This window comes from Phaseolus vulgaris, chromosome 11 (assembly GCF_051622355.1).
Source record: "Phaseolus vulgaris cultivar YP4 chromosome 11, ASM5162235v1, whole genome shotgun sequence".
NCBI lineage: Eukaryota > Viridiplantae > Streptophyta > Magnoliopsida > Fabales > Fabaceae > Phaseolus > Phaseolus vulgaris.
The window spans coordinates 339,535-360,167 of record NC_143508.1 but is presented as its reverse complement, the minus strand read 5'-3'; the positions used below and the strand labels follow the sequence as shown (position 1 = coordinate 360,167).

Here is a 20,633-nt window from a genome sequence, read left to right as displayed (position 1 = left end):
TGTGGATGGCTGCATTCCTTTCTCTGCTTTCTAATTTGTAGGTGTGTTTTACTTGTTTATGGTTGTTGCTACGCAACAATCCCTTATGGACTGTTTCTTCCTGCACCTCCATATATTATTGTGCTACTCCATAGATTTATTAAATCCTTAAGCAATTTTTAAAAATTATATGTATTTTGAAAGCTAATTTAGTTTACTCCAGAATATATTTTTAAAATATGATATTTTGGATTTTAGATTACATACTACGATAATACGGAAACTACGATGTAATTTAGAAATTAATCACGTATATAAGATAAGACTTTAAATTATCTTAGAAAAGACTTTTTTGAACTATGAATTATTTGAATTATTCTAGAAGTTAATTACGAATTTAGAAAAAAAAAATATGTAATCTAAAATATTAGATAAAGATATTTTTGGAATAAAAAAGTTATGGAAGTTTTTGGAATACAAAAAATTATGAAATTGAGAAATTGGAAAGTAAAGGGGCTGGGCTGTTAGGAGAAGTATCAAAGTTTTTTTCCTGATAATAATGCTCTAATGATTTTGACATAAACAATAGTATAATATAACGTCATTTGCTGATAATGTAAATTTTTAATATGTAATTTATACTCTAAAACTGAAAAAAAAGGACTTAAAATCAGTTTTAGTCCTATAACTTCTGTTAATTTATAATTTTTTATCCTCATAAAAATTTAGTTTCATATTTAATTTTTCAATTTTCTAAAAATTACACATTATGATCTATTGCTAAAACCTTTTTCATTTGTAAAAAGAAAACGCTGAAGTATTTCATTATAACAATGTTAAAATTACTGGTTCACGTAGAATATTAACGTTTAATTGATTTTAATTTTTTTATATTATTATCACAGAAAAATGTTTGTATTCAACCTAAATATTTTCATTAGCGACTAAGTGATATGTGATATTCAACCTAAATTATTTAATTCTGGAATTTCGAGAACCAAGTATGTTATTAAAAAATTTATAGGATCAAAATTGCATGTTGACGAAACCTTTGAATCTAAAGTGAATTTACATAAAAAAGGAAATTAGAATGTTGACTTTTCAAACTAATTAAAAATTGATAAATTAAAAGATGAAATAATTGTTTATTTTCTCTTATTTCCAAGATCACGCAAAGAACACTGCTGCTTAGTCTTCAGATCAATTTAATAATTTAGTTAAATTATATCGCAATTATAGAGATCACGCAAAGAACAGTGCTGTTGAGACTTGAGAATAATTTAAGAATTTAGTTAAATTGTGTTGGAATTTAAAAGATAATTAGTTAAACTATATTTTAGTTTGCAAAAATGATTGGGTTGTGACATCCTTGAATGAATTTGGTATAAAAATATATTTACAGTAATATTTAAAAAAAAAAAGTGGGTTTTATTGTTAATTTATGCAAAGTAGAATGGTTGAGAAATGAGGCTATAAAAAGAAAGTGGAAAAAGAGATAAGTGTGTTGAAAATGTATTTGAATGTGTTAAATAGAAAGGAAAGAGGAAGAAGATGGATAGAAATGTTGATGCGGAGATTGTGATCGTTGGAGCTGGTATTTGTGGCCTTGCAACAGCCCTTGGCCTTCACAGGTTTTCTCTTTTCTTCTTCATTTTCATCATTTTCCATTCACCAATCACAATTGCATAAGCTTGGATAATTGCAGAAGCATTGTTGAAGAAAATGATAATGACGTATAATCCTTTTTTTCCAACATAATTTATTTTATATTTCTACATGTACAAAATATATATGGGAGAAAGTCTCTTCTGAATTATGGGAGAAAGTTTTCTGAATTCGTTTTCACTTTGTCTTTTCGGTTTTTTCGTTCTTTCGCTCACATCTTCTCTCTTGATCATTCGTGTTTATGGGAATTTCTTTCTATTTCTTGGCATGTGATGTGATACCTATAAGAACACCCTGAAGATTAAGTCAATGGACCTATTGGACCTGTCACATCACTTTAATCTTTTTATTTATCTCACACTAATTGATTTTTGTATTTAATTAATTTTATTCATGTATTTATGCATGTCGTTTATTAACATTGACACTTGTGTGCTTTTCTATGTAATATTTTCAACCTTCACTCTCTGTCTTACTCGTATTTATGAGAATTCTTCTCTGTCTCTTGGCATGTGATGTGGTACCTGCAGGAACACTCAAAAGATTAAGTCAGTATTTTGTCTGGATTAACACACAAAAAAAGCTAAAAAATCTAACTAAACATTCTATCCATTTACACTACTAGCTAACGGATCTATTGGACCTGTCACATCACTTTGATCTTTCTATTTATCTCACATTAATTGATTTTTTACTTAATTAATTTTATTAATGTATTTATGCATGTTTTTGTGTTTTCTACGTAATTTTTTCAATCTTCACACTCATTCATATCTTCTTACGACCTTTCGATCTCTCGGCATGCACACTTTCTGCCTGACCGGTTTAATATTTAATAGGAAATTCATTTTTGTATTATATAAACTCATTTAAAATTTTGATTTCTAATGCAAATAAACATTAAAATTACTTACAGATAATTTTTGCAGATGAAAAATGTAATATCCACATTTTCATTGGTTTATTGTATATACTGTATTTTTGCAGTAAGTAATTGATTAGTTTCAGGAAGAGGATTAAAAGTGTGGTGTTAGAAAGATCAGAGACGGTAAGAGCAACAGGAGCAGCTATAATAGTGCAGGCAAATGGGTGGCATGCACTTCATCAGCTTGGCATTGCTTCAACACTTAGACAAACTGCTATTCCAATACAAAGGTAAACAACATTATCCTTATTCTTACATATATTTCAAAGGAAAATGTTTTTTATTTTCAAATTAAAATTATTTTAAAACAGAAAAATATACCTTTACAACTCATGAAATAATATATCTTAATCTCAAATGTATGTGTTTCAGAGGAAGATTCATATCTCTTAACGAGGCTGAGCCAGTGGAATTTCCATTTGGGTGAGTGGTAGAGTAATAGAAGTAGAAATAGTGTGAAATAAAGATTGTTATTTATGTATAAGGGTTGAATCATTACTGAATTGGTTTCTATTTATTTATATTTTATTATTGATAATTTTATTTTTTTTTGAAATAAAGATGTTATAGTTAACTTGTGTTTTGGTAATAAATGGAAGAACAGGGTTAATCAGGAATTTCGTTGTTTAAAGCGTAGTGATTTGGTGAAAGTGATGGCCGATAATTTACCCAAAGGGACTATACGAACCAACTGTCAAGTGCTTTCTATTGATTTAGATCCTGTAACAAAGTTTCCACACCTTACGCTTAGCAATGGAACTGTCATTCATGCCAAGGTATATTTATGTCTATTTGTTTTTAAAACATTTCGTATTAATTATTAGAACATTTCATAATATATAAGTGATTGTTTATAAACTAGTTTTATAAGATTGAATTAGACTTGTTTCAGACAAAAAGATTAGCCAATCTTAAGTTTTAGAAATCCAAGATAGTTGAGAGTGAGTGTACTCTCAACTGGTATGTGAGAGATGATCTTTCTTGTTGACGCCCTCTCTGATATATATTGATAAATTCATCCTAATCTTTTCGATTCTGGTCCTGATTCTGTCTTGATTGAGTCATTAAGACTAGTTAATTTAGAATCCCTTAACTTACACCAAAGTAACATTATGTTCGGCCTTATAGTTTGAAAATCGACTTACTTATTATATAATCAAGTTCATACCCATCACCCTACATGTTTCCCGGTCTCGGGCAGACACTATTGAAACTATTGCAAGATTATGGTGAATTTTATCAATATATACCATGTGAGAGATGATCTTTCTTGTTGGTGCCCTCTCTGGTATATATTGATAGAATTCATCATATCCTGATTCTGTCTTGATTGAGTCATTAAGACTAGTTAATTTAGAATCTCTTAACGTACATCAAACTAACATTATGTTCGACCTTATAGTTTGAAAATTGACTTACTTATTACATAATTGGGTCCAGACCCATCACCCTACATACTCCCGAGTCTCAAGCATACCCTATTGAAGCTATTGGAAGATCATAATCGGGTCTAGGCTCATCACCCTCCAAGACTAAGTTTAATTCTTAATAAAAGAAATTATGGTGAAAATGTTTGTGTTTATCAAATACTCAATGTTAACATGTTTATGTATACTGGTATAGGTTGTTATTGGATGTGATGGTGTGAATTCTGCCATTGGAAGCATGTTTGGGTTATACAGAACCACACTCTCCCTCTTCTCCACATGTGTTGCACGAGGCTTCACAAATTATCCAAATGGTCATCAATTTGCCAGTGAATTTGTTATGATGAGCAGAGGCCAAGTTCAACTTGGAAGAATTCCAGTCACAGACAAACTCGTTTACTGGTTTGTCACAAGGCTAAGGACTTCTAGAGGTCACCAACTTCTCTTATCTCATACATGCATGTTAAAGGTTCTTGATCTCATTCTAATTAAACTTTTCATAACTATTTAAAAAATTGCAGATTCAACAATTTGGAAAGACCCAGTTCTCATTAGACAATCCTTGATGGAATCAATGAAAGGTTTCCCAGAAGGGCCTACGGAGATGATTAAAAACTGCAACTTGAGCTTCTTGCACCTCACTGAGTTGAAGTATAGGGCACCATGGGAGTTGCTCTTTAACAGCTTCAGGAAAGGAACAGTGACAATTGCTGGTGATGCAATGCATGCCACTGGGCCATTCGTTGCACAGGGTGGCTCAGCCTCCATAGAAGATGGCATTGTTCTTGCTAGATGCCTGGCACAAAAGAAGTTCAACAATGCAAAGAAAACAGAAGAAACTGAAATAAACATTGCAGTGGCAGAAGAAGCATTTGATGAGTATGTGAGAGAGAGGAAGATGAGAAACTTTTGGCTCTCTTTTCATTCCTTCCTTGTTGGGAAGAAGCTTGACACAAAATCTTCCATAATCAGATTCATTATCCTTGCAATCATGTCAACTCTGTTCAGAGACCCAGATTGGCATTCCCGCTACCATTGTGGAAATCTATAGGAATGAATATTAAGCTTTAAATATTCATAATTTCAAATACTATTCTATTGTATATCATGATACTTTAAATTTTTATTTCATATTTCATATTGCATTGGACTTCCAAATATCACCTTCACACCATGTTAGTTGTGTTAATAAAGTAGTAGCTTTTAGGTGTTATTACTTTTGTCATCAAATTTAGTGTTTTCTAAGTGATGTAACATATAGTTGGTATATCTTTTATTACATTATATTTTGTAAAGTATTATTAGTGTAAATAATATATTTTACATTGGTATTAGAAGATTTATTACATTAATTTTATTGTCGATGTAGATATGAATGATGTAACAAATTTATCACATTTTACATCAGTTTTATAACTGATGAAAAGTATAAAAAAACTAGTTTGTGTTTAAATGCATATGTGTGGAGACAACAAAAAAATCTTAATTAACCTAATTCTTTCCAGACACAAAGGCACGTCTACAAGCAACGACGGAACCAAACCTAGCAACACAATCCAACACGAAAGACTTTTGTGATCTAAAAATGTAAACACACAACTTGAAAAACGAGACAATAGTGCGGTGCGATGAGAGAGAACACCAGAAGGAGAAGATCAAACCCCAACCAGTGGCGACGAAACTCTCGTACCACGACCAATGTCACCGGTGTTCCAAATAACTCAACCCAAAAACGAAATGAGAATGAAAAATGTGGCAACCATGAACTGTACGCGATACAACAAGGAGAATAAATGGTGAATGACTCACACCACGGTGGCCAACGTTATCGAAAATCCAAAAAATCAAACCAAACACGAAAATGCAAAAGAACACTGAGTGCGCGACGCAATGAGGGAGAAGGGAAAACATAAAGAAATATATATTCTATATAATTTATTATTATTTTTTAACAATAAAATAAATAAATAAAGTAAACATATTAAAATAACTTAATAAATTAAAAATAACTAAAAATTGTTTTAAAATTTTATTTTATAAATATATTGATATAAAAATTGTTATATTATATTAATCAAATCATTTATATTTTTTCAGTTCAAATCTACTCTCTTTCTATTAAGTCAAAGAACTTTACTTTCTATTCTTTTTTTCAATTCTATTATTCTCATCTCATTCAAGTAAGAATGGATAAAGACATCTTAACAAGTGAGAGAAATATTTGGTGAAAGAAACAACTATGTGCAACTTGTCACATTCATATTTGACTTGACTATTGGTTATAATGGCCATCTACCTATGCTTATGAATATTTTTTTTCCATCAAAGAAGTATTGACATTTGGTAGAAACAAGAACTCACACAATAGATATGGGTGGAGCCCACAAAAGCATAAAGAAAAATCATAGAAGAATAGTGAATAAAAGATGAAAGATTAAAAACATACTTTTCCAAGCTATTGGTCGAACCACCATGTTAGTAGAAGAAGAAGGGTAAAGGCAAGTGATTTACTAACCTTTAAACCTAATCCCTTGATAAAGATAAAAGGGTAAGGACAATCACTATTGTAGAATGTTATGAGTAGAATGAGATAAGACACTTCCAAGTGTTTGAAGTATAAACTATTTTTTTTCTAATTAGGGATGGTCAAAATTATTAATTAAAAATAGACACAATTTTTTTTAATATATTTTTCTCAATCTTTTTTATATTTAAATATAATAATGTGTTTATTGTGTTTAATTAATAAACAAGAACATGAGTTTTTTCATAAATTTATTTTATGATTTAATTATTGTTTTAACTTAAGTTTATTAAAATAATAATAGTATGATCCATTCTTAAAATATTATTGTTTATCTTTAAAAGTCATCTGATATATTATTATTGTGGATACTAAATAATGCAAAACTTAACAATTACTTTGTATTTGTGATATATTTTTTTATACTTATTAAAATATGATAACAAAGTAGTAATTATAAAACATGAAATTATCAAATAAGAGCATATTTTTAATAACAAAAATTAATCCCAATTAAACGACAAATATGTGACTATTTTGATATAAAGAATTGATTTGTTAGGTTGTGAGTACTAATATCTTATGTCTGTCCCAATTCAATGCAAAAGGTCTCTAAGAAAATATTACATGTAATATATGAAAGTTAAATATGATATATTTAATCAAATTATATGTTAAATTAAATCTATCATTTTCAATTTATTGAACTCTAGCTTAAATCTTAATTAGTTTAAATCTTCAATAATTAAAAATACTGGATCACTGTATAAATTATTTATTGTAATTTAAAATATAAATTATAATTTAAAGTACTAACTTGTTCACATAAAAATACTACTTTATTAAACTATTTCGTTATAATATGATTTATATATACATATTTATTCATTAAAACTGTTAGTTATATGAACTTAGCATTTTATTCAGTGTAATACAGACTTATAATTTATAAATTCTCAATATAAATTACACATTTTAAAATATTTATTATAGTAATTCTAAATATAATATGATTTAAAATTTAAAATTTTTATTTTATAAAAATATTTATTTTGTGCAGTGTGTCATTTTATTTAAAACATTGTTTCAAATTATAAACAATTCTGACAAAAAAAAAAGTGTGGGTTTTCCTAGGAAATGAAAGACGCGGGGTTTAACGTTTTATTTGAGTGGGAGAATGAAAATTCAAAAAATGGTTGAAAAGACGCCAATTCCCAAATATAAAGATTTTAATCAGAACCGCCTAATTCAGATTTTATCGTCACCCGCTATGGTTTCACCCGTGACACGTACACGTATTATAACAGTGCATTGATAGATTTTTCATCACAGCAGGTTCATATAAATATTACTCCCATCAACTTTTCAAATACATATTATTACTAAATCCAAAGGATTCCACTTTGTTGTTGAATTAATATTTATGTCAGTTGATGTATAAAAGTAAAATTTACCAACCAAATTTATAATAAGTAATATTTTTTAAATACATAAATAAAGTTTATTATAATTCATAATTTACATACATAAATAAATTTAAATATAACTATAATTTAGATTTATAATGACTATTTTAAATTGTAATATAAAATTAATTTTAAATTCAATTAATAGATAATTAAGAAAATCAACTATATAAATATAAACAACAGATTACCTAAGATATTTGAGTCAACTACATAAATATAAACAACAAAGAGAAAAATGTTTTTATTAAAAAGATCAAAATTTAAAGCATCTATTTTATTATTTCATAATATTTTAACATAATTAGAAAAATAGCTGTATAGAATTCAGGATATATCTTGAATTGAATTTCTATTAAAAAATTAGATTAATAAATAATGTGGATAAATATATAGTTGACAGTAAAAAAAATATTATAGAATGTAACAGATATCGGATAAGCTTTTGTTTGTAAAATATTAAAAAAGGAAAAATAGTGAAATTGTCTGAATTAAAAAAAGTAATTGAAAATGAAAAAAAGTGGAAAGTTAATAAATTGTTATGACGCATTATATTTAAAATGTTAAAAAATAAAAATAAATACATTTGTATTTATTCAATGCTTGAGATATTGAAAATGAAAAACTGAATGAAATAATTATAAGAAAATTACTAATTAGTGGGAGAAATAATTATATTCAAATATATAAATTAAATAGATTTTTTTTTATAGAAAAGAGAAATATAGGAGTAATAATAGAAATAGAGAATGAAAAGATGTGGAAATTGAAAAGGCAGTTGAGAGAGAAAGGGAAAGTGAACCGCCATGAAAAAAGGGAAAATGACAAATATGCCATCAAGAAAAGTGGATATATGCAAAAATAAATCAACCATCTAACCCTAGCGACTAGCGCCTTCTTCTTCTTCTACCCTCACTCTGCAGCCTTTTCTGTTTCACTGTTTCAGCGTTTCAGCTTCCATAGCCTCTCAATCATACTCTCCTCCATCACCCTCTCATCTTTCAGATCTCTTCTCCCTAATCTTCTCTCAAACCTCCACACTCAATCATGGTGGTCAACGAGAGACCTTCCAAGAGGATGAAGAGGAGGGTTACGGCTGATCTCTACGATTTTCTCACTTTTCCGGCCACCGCCGACTCCCCCTCCGGCCAACCCTTCCGAACCTGTGTCCAACGCTTCCTCTCAGACCACGCGCGCATCACCTTTCCTCCCTCCCTTTTTCCGTCCCTTATGACGTGGCAGATCTTGTTCCGTGTCGGAGACCTCGTCGACGGACCCGATCTCTCGCCGGCGGTCGTTACTCTTGACATTGTCGAGGAGGATGTTACCCGTTCTCGCACTTCTGTTTATTGTGACCAGTGCCGAGTCGTTGGTGAGCCCCCACTCGCCGAGTCTGTGACTCACTGATTCTGAACCCATGTATTTCTCATTAGCTTAAAATAAAATTAAACAGACAGATAATTTTAATTTTTACAAATTAATCCACCTAATATTCTCCCCATCCAGAATTTGGCTGAAAATTAAACCAAAATTTTATAGTATTTTCTTTTTCCTACTTCCTTGTAGGTCAAATACAGTAAATATATTTTTGCTGATGTTTTTTTTTTTATGTATGTATCATTATTATTATTATTTATATATTTATAATAATGTAGTATTAATAATTTAATAATTGATAACAATATTGCGTGTGGGAAAACAGACAAATATTAGTGATATAGATTTTTATATGGGGCATATGGGAAATGTATGGTTGTGCTCTAATGCTGACTTTATGTTGAAAAAAACAAAGGGTGGAGTGGGCATCCGGTGTGTCGAAAGCGATACCATTTCATAATAAGGGCTGTGAGTAATGCGGTCGAACCATATCAGAGACCTTGTTCAAGATGTGGGAACCTGCTCCAATTATCTGAAACAAGGTATGCATATTTTTATGGTTTTCATTGAAACATTTTCTTTGGGATATTTGAATGCAGAGTAACTGAGCTTCTACATGGCTGCAGGTGTAAATCGTGTAACTTCGCCATCACTGTGGATGACCTTGAGGACTGGGTGTATCTTCAGATTGAAGATAACACGCATCTCCTTCATGGTGTGGTCCATTCCAATGGTTATGGTCACCTGCTTACACTTAGTGGAAGAGAAGGTGGCTCGAAGCTTCTATCTGGATTTGATATTATGGATTTCTGGGATAGGCTGTGTACATCAATTTCTGTGAGGTTCGAATAATTTTTTTTCTTACATTTGGCATCTGGATGGGCACCACCCCTTTGTTTTGAGTTAACTGTGTTGTGTTCTTGAGCAGGAAGGTTAGCGTGATGGACCTGTCCAAGAAATTTGGGCTGGAATACCGTTTGCTTCATGCAATCACCAAAGGACATTCCTGGTATGGCAATTGGGCTTATGAGTTTGGAACTGGCAGCTATGCTCTTACCCAAGATGCGTACAAAAACGCTGTGAATACACTGTCGAGTATGCCCTTGTCGTCATTTTCGTTCCACGGTCGGGGACCACGAAGCCGCTTGGAGTGTGTCATTTCTCTTTACCAGTCTTTGGCAGAAACAGAACTTCTGAACATTCAAGATCTGTTCTCCTTTTTGTTGGTATTGATTCATGAGTGTCGTAAGCCAATAGCCACGACAAGTTTTAAGCAGACCAGTAATCTGTTGTGTACGTGGACGGGAAATGATGTTGAAGAGGTGCAACATGCTCTTGTCAAGGTGTTGCTTGCATCGGGTGCGTGTACTGAGTCCAAATGGGTGACAAGGCGTGCTCTCAAGGGTGCAGTATGCAGGGGTGTTTCATCTCCAGAGCTTCTTGACTACTGTCTTAAGCACTTGCCTGGGAAATTAGCTGCCAATGGGATGGTGGTTTGTTCACGATGTAATCCAATTTCCAGTGCAATCGAGTTCAGGTGAGGTTGAAGATGACATGGCTTTTGTCAATTACATCTTAATTAATGTAACTAAAGCTTGTGTTATATATATATACTTAATAACAGGTTGGGACCAAGGAATAATGGATTAAGTACAGATTTAAGCTATCCTACAGAAGGGCAACTGATCTCTGACTTGAAATTTTTATTTGATTCGATAATACATCCTGAGAAAATGATGTCCTACAGACCTAGGATTATGAGGAAAAGGGTTGCTGATTCAGCCAGGAAGCTCCTTGACTGTAAACAATTTATGAAGGATTACAAGCCATATGAAATGGCCATAGAACTGCCTTCTGTGATTAGGTTGTGGTGCCATGTGGAGCTTTCTGATCAGCCTAAGGAAGATCCATGCCCACCGCCAGAGCTTATTGTGTTGCCTTTGAATGCCACCGTTGCTGAGCTCAAGAGCGAAGCTACTAGTGCTTTTCAAGAGGTGTATGCAATGTATAAGAGGTTTCAAGCTGAAGAACTCCTGGGATATGGGTCAATCAGTGATTCGCTCACCGTAAAGTTATTGCTCGGAACAAGTGGATCAGTCCGAATTCAAGGTAAATGCCCAGCCAAACATGGGCTAAGCAGATTCCGAATGGAACGAGGAACTGAGGCGTGGAAGGTTGATTGCACCTGTGGGGCTAAGGATGATGATGGAGAGAAAATGTTAGCATGTGATACCTGTGGCGTTTGGCAGCATACCAGATGCGCTGGAATTGATAATTCTGATGGCATGCCTTCTAAGTTTGTATGCATGAGATGTGTCAGCTTGTACCGTGAGGAAACTAAAAATTCGCCAGCATCTGGTGAGGAACCTAACGCGACCTGTAAATTCAACTCATCTTGCAGAGATGAGGCAGTAGGAAGGGAATGTCCAACAGTCTCATGTAACATAACTGTGAATTTTGGTGTACGTTGAGTGTATAGCTTTTGTATATGTATCTGTATAGTTTTTAGTTGTCTTCAGCTAGGATTTTATGTGAATGGGGCCAGTCCAATGTTTTGTAGCCTCTTTTTTTTGAGAGCTTAGGCCCTGCCCTGCAGTCAGTCCAGCTTGGCTTTATCGAGTTCAACGTATATGAATCGACAATGACAACTTTGTTTTATGTTTATTTTATTATCTTGCAATCATTTACGTCATCCCTAAGGAAAAAATGAAAAATATAACAAATAAGATTAGTCTATAGGGTTATCTTCTAAAAAAATCGTTTTTAATATGGTTCTTTAGTGGCATTTCAAGTTCAAATATTACACGAACTTAGGAATTACGTTGCCTACTTACTTGAATTGAATATAAGATGGGAATTTTTTTAATTGATGGCGCACAAAAGAGATTTCTATCCCTTGGATTTTATGATGACGGAGTGGCTTTCCATACGAAAACTTTAACAGCTTCTCTCTGGCTGGAACAAGTGCATAACAGTGGTTAGGTTCAGCAAGTAATAAATCAAACATTCAACAATTCAGAGAAATGTTAAACCAGCTTCCAGTTTCAAGATTCTTATTAGTGAACTTAATCCATTGAAAGAGATGTAACATTTAAGTCAACCATAAATGCAATAGCTGACACAAGTTTTGTGAAATAATATGCGGCTTCTGAGGTGAGTTTAGCTTTGCCATCAGTTTGTACTTAATGTTAGACTGAAAGGGGGAGAATTGGCCTGAAGATGACAACCCACAAGTCTTTCTTATAAGAATTTATCTTACGACATGGCAAATCAACAGAAGAAACTGACTGATCCATACAAAAAAACTAACGAGGAAAACCGTAAAGAGAAATGCATGCTCTCTTTTCAAACAAAGTAGGCCTTTCATGATTTATTGGCTGCACTGATATACACAATAGTGAAAAGGGTAGCCTACAGTAGTCTAAATATTTTAAATTTAATAGTGTAAAATGGCAAAGTTTAAACATACGTTGTCCAAAAAAATTAAGCACCTATACATCCTAATAAGGAATACCAGCCATGAAGCTAATACAAAGAAATGGTATAAGCATCTGAAAGACAAGCAAAGCCCTCCCTTAAAACCTACCCGCTAAAGGAGGAGAATCAAACCATTTAACTACTCCATCTACTTGATACGAAACTTAAGCACTCTATAATACCCAAATCTCTATTATTATCAATCTCTGCATCTTCAGGGAAGAAGCAGCGTCAAGGAGAACTATCTAGTCATTTTATATTTCTGTAGACCTTGTAGATATAACACATATGTGGGCAAATGTTTGACTAAAAGAGAAGAGGAAATCGGCCATTGTGAACTGGAAGCAAATAGCTCTCCCTTCCAATAACATAAACGGAAAGACCGTAGGTTCAAAACATGAAGTATCGACATCGATAGTATTATCATAACAACTTTCCTTAAAACAGCTATATAAATTACAAGTTTAATTTTTCATTTGGTTCCTATAGTTAAAAACACTCATTTTAGTCCCTATTACCTATAAATATTTCCTTCTAGTGCCTACACATATAATCTTCAATCATTTTTAATTCTCATTGAAGGGATTAAAAACGGTTTGTGTAGGATTTAAAATATGATGTTTTAAAATATAAATTAAAAGAAAAAGGGCTTTTAGTTATAAGAACCGAATAAGCCATTAAACATAAATTATATTGCAAAATGCAATTAGGTTCTACAGCAGTCATTCCAAAAAGGATATCATCACTGTTTTTTAGATTTAAATGGCATAATGTTGGGTTCAACTTTTGGGTGCTTCATTATGGATAGAGAAAGTCTCACGTTGAGTCCTTTCATACAAGTAGAGACATAAATGACATGAAATGGGTTAGAAAAGACATATTATTGTACTTAATGTAATTTATTTCCCTTGTACCAATAGCCAAGACAATTTCCCTAAAATCTTATAAACAGAATGAAAACATGAAATTATGCCATATGCAGTGATGTAGTTCCACTTTCTGTTGTAATCACATTTCCAGATTTCGTTTCTCGTTACTTTCAGGATTGGATGGGTAAAGTAGAATTGATGCAATGAAGCTAAATAACTAATAATTTAGATTAAGGTATACGATATGCAAGCAAAGAGCAAGTAGTGTTCAGAGGAAGCATCCTTAAAAAGCAATAAGAAATCATAAAACAATCAGCTAAGCACGGCTTTTCCATGTATGCCTGCAAAGCAACTCTTGGCAGAGCGATTTTCAACTTAACCATCATCATGTGTGACAAAATAGAACAAACTACTATCCTTATCAAGCAAATAAAATAATAGCAAAAATATTAAATGTTACACAATCAAGGATGCAGAACAGAACAAGCTCTTCACGGTAGCGAGGGAGTATTGAAAGATTAGTAAAAAATTGTGAGTTTCTTACTGACGGAATAATGCCGCGGTGACGAGATTTAGATCTAAATATAAACTAACCGAATTAATCTAAGTGAAATTTGTGTATGATCTGGCAACAATGAAGCAGGTAAATGTAATTGCAGTTCGAACAAGAATTGAGATATACATCTGGTGACTCATAAGAATCTCGTCACGGCATTGCATTGAAATTGAAGTAATGCAAATCGATCAAATCCAGAAAAAAAAAAAACGGTTACGGTGTAGTGGCTCACCTCTAATTTAACGGATGCGAGGAGAGTGACGGAAAACCGATTGCTGATTCCTCCAAGTAGAAGAAACGAAGGTACTCCACGGTTTGTGATCGAATTCAGAGATTGTGTTGACGAGGAATCACTGAGAATCTCGCAGAGTGCAGAGACGTTGGGATTAACATAGCTCGTGATTTCTATTATAGTTACAACTTAGAAGCCCTAATCCCAATGCTTAGGGTAGCGCTGCGGAACAAGTTGAAGTGAACTTCAACAATGAGAATGTTCTTGAATGCATTCAAGCAAGAGAGAGACTAGGGAACATGTTTTTAACCGATTAGTAATAAGTTTTAATCTTTTTTACGATATTCTTCGGCCCATGGGTCTCTTATAGTGTTCTCATTACCACAAACCCATCTACCACGTCACATTTTAGGTAATCATATATTAATACTTAATAAATTTTATATAATTTTATTACAAATTCTAATATTTTTATATCATTTAATTATAAATTTACCTTTTATTATATATATTACATAAAAAAATTACATACAAGTCTTGGAGTTCTCAAACCATATTTTCTTTACATTTTTTTATCTAATCAATGAGGTATTTAAAATGGTTATGGAGTTTATGTGAGACATAGTAAATTAGTTTTTTTTTCATTAGATTGTACATTTTATGAAAATCTACTACAATTTATTTTATGAAAATATTATAAACTTTTTTTAATCTCTCTAAAATTAATTTTAGATCATTCAATTTAATTGTTTTACATAGTTTATTGAAGTATTTTGTACTCTTGCTTTTTTCCCCAACAACTAATTGAATTTTATGAACAACTAATTTGTAAGTTTATACAACGCACAATCCCTAATTGTTTTTAATATTTTTTTTGTTAATTAAAATAATGTTGAGAATGTATGATAATTTTAAAAAATACTCACCAATGTTATTTTAATGTAATTTTAAAGAGGCAAATTATAATTTAACGAGGTTACACCTTGTTTTAATTAATTCTCAAATTTTATCCCTTTTACATATAAATACTTTAAGTTATAATTTAGTTTTAAATTAATGTTAATTGATTATTGAACTTTGTTGTTTTCATAAATAGACATCTAGAATTTAATTCCAGTCTAATTAACTCTTTCAAACTTGTCGTGCTTTTCATAAATATGTTTTATAGCAAGTTTGAGTTAAATCATTTGGATCAAACGTCATTAATTCATTAATTTTTCTTCTTTTTGTTATAATTCATTTTTATAAATCAAAACAAAAATATAGAAAATAAAAATTCAAAAGGTTTATTTTTTTAATTTCTTAAATTCTTTAATTGTTTATATATAAATCTACAGATTTTAAATATATAGGACTTTGATTCAGCTTGTTGATGATGCAATACTTTATTTTAAACAGTTTAATGAGTTTTAATGGTGAGATTAGATGATTTTTTTTTCATAAAAATAGTTAATAAAATTTGAATAATTAATTAGAAATTTTAGGTGTCTATTAAAATAAAAATGCAAAATTTAATAAGTAATAGAAAGAATATTAAAACTTAAGGTGTCTACTAACAAATAATATAAATTGAAATCAATTGTAATAACATTAAGGTTTAAGTGTCTATTTAAAAAAAAGAAAAAATTTAGGGGACCTAAATACTGTCTTTTTTAAATATGCTCATTTTCCCTTATTTAATTTAAGATATTGTCGTGCATTATTCTTCCACAAGCAAAACCATATATAAGTGCACAATCATTCTTTAGGAAATTTTATTAAATAGTTGTAAAATGTTTTAAAAATAATTTTATTCAGTTTTAATAAATGTGTAAATATTTTGGTGCTACTGAAAAAAATATAAACCTCAATATTTACTTTTTCATGTTATAAATACACTTTTTAGACACCTAAAAATCTATACATAATGTATATTGCTACAATTTTTTTTCTACAATGTTATAAAATTATTAGCAAGCTAGAAGAATATAAAATATTTAGAAAAAAAATAACTTAAATGTTAGTGAAAAGTATTATAATCATTGCTTAAGTAATGTAATTTTTTTTTATCTCAATACGTTTTCTCTCTATTCACTGAGTATAAATTAATTACGTTTGTCGTAATGAGAGTTAGTAAAAAAAAATTCTCAGACAAATAATGTAGTTGATTTAATTAAAATAGGCCAAATAAATAGTGATATTTTTAAAAAAAATATAGTTATTTAATCAACAAAAAGTCTAAATTTATATCAATAACAAAACTAAGAAATCATGTCAATTGAAATTTCTACATAAAATGTAAATTTTAAAAGATTATAGAAGAGATAATGTTAAAACTTACCAAATTTTTTTTTGTTACTTATGATAATTTGTCTCACAATTAAGAAAGGAATTGATTTAATATGTACATAACATAAGAGTTGATCTAATTCGTATTCTGACTAGTGTCTTGAATCACTAATTTGTATGAAATCTATTAAAAAACATTAACAGGTTGCGCAGTTTGTTGATAGACTTCTGCTGATGATTTTGTAACAGGTTTTTAACTTATTGTTTTTTCTGTGTAAGAAGTCTTAGGACGTCAGGTTTGTAATAATTTGGTATGGTTTGATTCTAATTCGACTAGATGTGTTTGTACTTGTAAAGAATTCAAGTAGTTCTCCTTGTATAAAGCATTGAGGTATTTCTCAAATCTCTATTATTTATTTATTTCTTGTTGATAAAAAAATATGAGTGAATAGGTAACTTATGAGATAAAAAAAAAAAATTAAAATAATATCTAAATTTCTTCCTAGTGTATTATTAATTGAAACAATGAGGCATAATCTCATTTAACACCCATCATTGTTCTGATAAAGGTTTGGAAGTTATTTTTGAGTTTTTTTCTAGTGTAAGGTGAGAGTTTGAAATCATATGCCAAATTTAACAAATTTTCCAACATATTCAATGAATTCTTACTTTAAATTTCTCACAATAACACACATAATATTATATCACATATTAACAATTATAATATCCAACAATGAGACACAATGCTTATATGATATTAACAATTATAATTTTCCATTGATACCATCCCATACTTACATTATTTAAGCATATAATCAATTTTTTTCTTATGTATAGTTATTAATTTATTTTGTCTTGAGATAGGTGATTATTGGCAAAATTTATCTTCTACACTTTCAGATATCTAAAATTTCTGGTAAATTTCTTAAAAAAAATCAAACTTCAAATTAATAATCTAATTAACTACACCTGATTCTCACCGTTTACCGCAATAAAACTATCAGAGTATAATGCTGTTTTGTTTTTTCTTTAAATTTAAAGAGATTTTAAAAAATTAAAATTTTAAAGAAATGAAATTCCAACAAAAATAACAAAAATCTACAATTTACTTATAATTCTTTTTTATCCATTAAATACTTCTAAAAAACTAGGTTCTTGTCTTTTAAATGTGCCATACTTAGACTGGTTTCGTATTCTATCGGCAATTAAAAAAACATGATGCGTTTTTATAAAAAGAAAACTGATTCATATGTGGTTTTTGGGACTTTAAAAATTGCACAGCATATTAATGTATGATTAGGCAAAATTGTGATGGAACATCGGCAGCAGAAAATACCTTAGATACATTAATTGACTTTAGCGATGTTATCTCTCGGACTTAAATTCTATTTTGAGGATCGTAAACTTTTTTTCTTAGTTCTCAATTGGGCTATTGTTTCGGTAAGACCAAAATATAGTCTCACGTTGTTCAGGAGTCGAGGTCAATGACAATTTAAATTCATCTCTCTCCCTTAACTCATCGAAGTATCTTTTAAGGACAAAATCGTGACAAAACACTGACTTTCAAAATAGATAATCATCGAATGCAGTAATTGAATAAAGAGATGTTATCTTTTGGACTTAAGATCAGAAACGAAATAAAAAATAAATGAGAAACACTTTTTTTTTCCATTTTCTATGTTTCTAAAATCACCATAATCACCATGAAATAGTTCAAAAAAATTCCACGAGATTTGAGTTAAGATATCATGGGGAACAGCTGTGATAAATAATATAAATATCCGGTCTACAGGAGAAATGTATGCATGCATGAAGGAGTGCAGATACACGAACTTTGAGATTTCATGTTTCCATGAATTAACCAATCATTTCTCCGAAGAATACCATCAACTCAAAACAAGTTACCCTACAAAACTCTGCATGTTTATAAACCCTACTAATATAGAAGTTGAAGGTTAATAAAATTTATATACTTTTTACTCTTTTAAGTGATATTTTTTTAGGGTAAAATCGTGACATATAACACCAATTTTTAAAACAAATATCTTAAATACAATAATTGAAACCTATGTAGCACAAACACTGACACTTACACGGATATTGATACGACACGGATACGAAAATACGTAAAATCTCTAAAATGTAAGACACAGGAACACAGATCTATATATTATATAATTATAAATTATATAAATTGATAATAAAGATTTATATAAAGAAGTATGTTCTAAATTATTTTTTGGAGCAGAAAGATGTTTTTCATGACTGGTTCACATGAATTTGTTTCTTATTTTTATAATCATAATAACAACTTATACAATAAAATTTGAACCTTTGGAAAATTAATGTATTTTTTTTTAAAATTGTGTTAGAACCGTACTAGAATTGTAAAAAATATAACAAATACTTTTTGAATTGGACACTTCACGGATATGTGTCCTACAAGTGTTATACGAGTGTCGGTGTGTCCAATACAAGTATCGGACACCGACACGCCATTTAAAAGAAGTGTATGAGAAACTAAACTATATTATCTCTATACTATCTTTAGAATTTGAAATTAGAACATAAATTTTGTACATATCTTGATATTCAAAATCGAAAACCCCATTGGAAAAGATAAGAAATGAGAAAAAGTAGAAAAAGAAAGCGTGCAATTGAATGAAGCAAAGCAATCTGAATGCGCTTGAGGTCATACCCACATGTGCGTGCCCCAGCTATGGCGACTGCGTCTCTAACTCTCTCTATCAACATTTAAGGCTAAACCCTAAATTTGTTATAACTTTATATGATTCTCAATAATTTACATAAAAAATTCTCTACCAACAACATTTTTATTAGTATAAACTTCGGCCGTCCAATGAAATACGAAAATCCCAAGAAGCTTTAGTACCATTTTTTCCTAACATTGCTTTAAGAACAATCAAATATAACCTATAAATTATCTTAGTTTTTAATTCTCGGGATCATTTACCGATTTAAATATTTCCACAAAATTAGTAAACCAATATTTATTGCAGCTTAGTCCACAGTGTTTTCAGAAGCGCGTGGAATACATTTTTAACAATTCATAGGCTCATTGTATTCACATAAACACTATCTTCGTTTTTTAAAGCATCATGATGCGTACGCCCCACTTTTCGAGATATGTTAATACTTTGAATTCAAAATCTTCACATTTTCTTTAATTAAATGTGACACCTAATTACGTATTAGAAAAATGAAATTAATTTCGTATGTGTGCTATATCCTTTAGGGTACCACCACACCCACTTCAAATTCTTCTGATTGAGCTTGTGGTGATTTTTTATAAGGGTAAATTCCACCACCTTCTATAAGGAAAACTCATACGTTAGAATATCGCGAATTTAATAGAAAAGAATGATTGGAGTGTTGGAAACTTGGAGGGTTATGTATCTCATAGTTCTAGTTCTATTACACCTGAGAATTATGGCCTATAGAAGATTCTATTAGGTAACTACATGTACTATGCATAATAGGTGATTTATGATTTTGGTTGAGTTACTTCACATTTAAATCCTAAAATTCTTTGTATTTCATTTAAGTCTAACTTTAGTTGATGATTCATCATCTGTGGATCAACCCATTTAGAATATTCTATGATCCAAGTTTGATCATGGATCATTGTTACAATATACAACCCTCAAATTCGAGACGAGTAAACAAAAAGGTTTATCTAGTGAAATAGTTAATATCATGCTTACATCCTTAAATTGCATTATTTTTAAGAAAAATAAACCTTGATATAAAAAAGAAAAAAAATCAATTGAAAACATAAGCCTTCTTTATTAGATGACTCTCTACTTCTTCACGTAATCGATCTTATTCTGCACGAGCATCCTATACT

At 30.4% G+C, this 20,633-nt stretch overlaps 2 protein-coding genes and 1 long non-coding RNA gene across 4 annotated transcripts; 2 read left to right on the top strand and 1 right to left on the bottom strand.

Moving 5' to 3' along the window:
* The first annotated feature begins 1,507 nt into the window (after positions 1 to 1,507).
* LOC137826261 (monooxygenase 1) lies at positions 1,508 to 5,146 on the top strand. Its single transcript, XM_068632163.2, has 6 exons — positions 1,508 to 1,610; positions 2,653 to 2,799; positions 2,942 to 2,992; positions 3,174 to 3,345; positions 4,193 to 4,427; positions 4,518 to 5,146. The coding sequence occupies exons 1-6, from the start codon at positions 1,531 to 1,533 to the stop codon at positions 5,045 to 5,047; spliced, it is 1,215 nt and encodes a 404-aa protein (XP_068488264.2). The 5' UTR covers positions 1,508 to 1,530; the 3' UTR covers positions 5,048 to 5,146.
* Positions 5,147 to 8,793: 3,647 nt separating this feature from the next.
* LOC137818212 (uncharacterized) lies at positions 8,794 to 14,798 on the bottom strand. 2 transcript variants are annotated; one of them, XR_011082044.2, is made up of 3 exons: positions 14,498 to 14,773; positions 12,198 to 12,318; positions 8,794 to 9,395 (listed from the first exon to the last, which is right to left on the bottom strand). It is a non-coding gene; the product is annotated as an uncharacterized LOC137818212 (long non-coding RNA). The 2 variants fall into 2 exon arrangements; XR_011082046.2 differs by lacking the exon at positions 8,794 to 9,395 and adding an exon at positions 11,440 to 12,058 and having other exon boundaries at positions 14,498 to 14,798.
* LOC137818209 (RING/FYVE/PHD zinc finger superfamily protein) lies at positions 9,034 to 12,027 on the top strand. Its single transcript, XM_068621491.2, has 5 exons — positions 9,034 to 9,358; positions 9,779 to 9,905; positions 9,990 to 10,205; positions 10,292 to 10,900; positions 10,988 to 12,027. Exons 1-5 carry the CDS (start codon positions 9,034 to 9,036, stop codon positions 11,832 to 11,834), a joined length of 2,124 nt encoding a protein of 707 aa, XP_068477592.2. The 3' UTR covers positions 11,835 to 12,027.
* Positions 14,799 to 20,633: the final 5,835 nt, after the last annotated feature.

Excerpts from the sequence above, each read along its gene's own strand:
- LOC137818209 (XM_068621491.2), top strand. The coding sequence starts at position 9,034 with ATGGTGGTCAACGAGAGACCTTCCAAGAGGATGAAGAGGAGGGTTACG. Across the intron at positions 9,906-9,989 it reads CTCCAATTATCTGAAACAAG|GTGTAAATCGTGTAACTTCG; the intron begins GTATGCATATTT and ends ACATGGCTGCAG. Across the intron at positions 10,901-10,987 it reads TCCAGTGCAATCGAGTTCAG|GTTGGGACCAAGGAATAATG; the intron begins GTGAGGTTGAAG and ends ACTTAATAACAG.
- LOC137826261 (XM_068632163.2), top strand. The coding sequence starts at position 1,531 with ATGGATAGAAATGTTGATGCGGAGATTGTGATCGTTGGAGCTGGTATT. Across the intron at positions 2,800-2,941 it reads ACTGCTATTCCAATACAAAG|AGGAAGATTCATATCTCTTA; the intron begins GTAAACAACATT and ends TATGTGTTTCAG. Across the intron at positions 2,993-3,173 it reads CCAGTGGAATTTCCATTTGG|GGTTAATCAGGAATTTCGTT; the intron begins GTGAGTGGTAGA and ends ATGGAAGAACAG.